Below are 1,721 nucleotides of genomic sequence, written 5' to 3' on the forward strand. Positions count from 1 at the left end.
GTGTAAAGTATATATATATATATATATATATATATATATATATATATATATATATATATATATATATATATATATATATATATAAAGAGAGAGAGAGAGAGAGAGAGAGAGAGAGAGAGAGAGAGAGAGAGAGAGAGAGAGAGAGAGAGAGAAAAAAAAAGTATGTATCTTTATAAAATACCTATGTAGTGTGTGTATAATTATAGTACAGGGAAGGAAATATATAGTGATGTGGTTTATTATATGGTTTTAGGAATATTTAGAAAGATAGATATTAGTTTGTATATAAAGAGGGATCAATTCATCTATCCCACGTTAAGCGATGACGGCAATAATAAATGACGTTACCATTAATAACACCAAGGAGACAGGCGTCAAATTCCGCCACGGAAAGACTCCATCTTCCTCCTTTTATTTATATATCGAATGAGCTGACTGTCTTATCTATTATTCTTTATTTCTTAGGTAATAGACTGATGCACTCACATACATACTAACACTACATATATATATATATATATATATATATATATATATATATATATATATATATATATATATATATATATATATATATATATATATATAATATATATATATATATATATATATATATATATATATATATATATATATATATATATATATATATATATATGTGTGTGTGTGTGTGTGTGTGTGTGTGTGTGTGTTACAGTCAAACTGTGAAATCAGTTATTTCGTGAAATGACTAAAACTGTTAGTCATTTCATGTAATGCCTGTAGAGGTCAGTCAATTCATGAATTGAAATGAATTGACTGAAAATTCCAGCCTTTTCATGAAACGACTGAATTTGGTGACCAGACATTTCATGAAATTACTAAAGTCATTTGTTATTGAGCTTTATATGTTTGAAAGGCGAAAATAACTGTTTCGTACTCTTATAATTTTATTCACAAGAAAATTCATACATATTATAAATATCACTAGTTAAAAAGTAAATGACTAGCAATAGTAATATCAATATTTAAAATAATTGCTCAGACTGCAGGCAACTGATGATTTCTTGTGGAAGTGATGTTGACGTCAGTCCTACTCGGGCATTCTCACCGAACATTGCAGCATATGGACTTATTTTGATCCCTGTATGGTAAGCCGAATTTTTGGAAAACTGAAAAAATTTTATGCCTGTAGCCCAGTCCGTTGAGTTGTCAGCCATCCACGCTACAAGCATGTCTTTTATGTCACCATTTTCTCGCTCAACAGAGCCTTGGCTCTATGGATGTCTAGGCTTGCCGTGAACGATTGACAATTCAGGCCACAAAGAACGTAGTTCAGTAATAATCTGAGCTGTAAACTCAGAACCATTGTCTGATTGAAGGATTACAGGAGCACCCAGAAGTAGAAAGATATCAGCAAGTTGGAATGCTACTTCAGCTGCACGCTTTGATGTGAGCGGACGTATAACGCAGAACTTTGTCAGATGGTCTTGGTAAACCATAATCCATTTGAAGGTTCTATATGACTTAGACTGCATGTCTATGAGATCAACCTGGCCACGTGATGAAAATTCAGTACTCAGAATAGGTTTAACTACGACACCCTTTGTCATTGGTCGCTTTCTCTTTTTCTGGCATTCCAGGCATAACGACTTGAATAGTTCAATTGTTTCTCGCTGAATGTTGGCATATTTCACTTGGAGTTCTTTTGTCATTCTGTCTCGACCGCCATGACCAGTTGC

At 32.5% G+C, this 1,721-nt stretch overlaps 1 protein-coding gene across 1 annotated transcript in view; it reads right to left on the bottom strand.

Annotated features, from left to right (window-relative positions):
* Positions 1-1,256: 1,256 nt before the first annotated feature.
* The window catches only part of LOC137642961 (KRAB-A domain-containing protein 2-like), a 663-nt gene continuing 198 nt past the window's right edge, over positions 1,257-1,721 (bottom strand). Inside the window, exon 1 of the mRNA XM_068375824.1 lies at positions 1,257-1,721. This exon is cut by the window's right edge and continues 198 nt beyond it. Coding sequence (XP_068231925.1) covers positions 1,257-1,721 — 465 coding nt within the window.

This window comes from Palaemon carinicauda, chromosome 6 (assembly GCF_036898095.1).
Source record: "Palaemon carinicauda isolate YSFRI2023 chromosome 6, ASM3689809v2, whole genome shotgun sequence".
Lineage (NCBI taxonomy): Eukaryota > Metazoa > Arthropoda > Malacostraca > Decapoda > Palaemonidae > Palaemon > Palaemon carinicauda.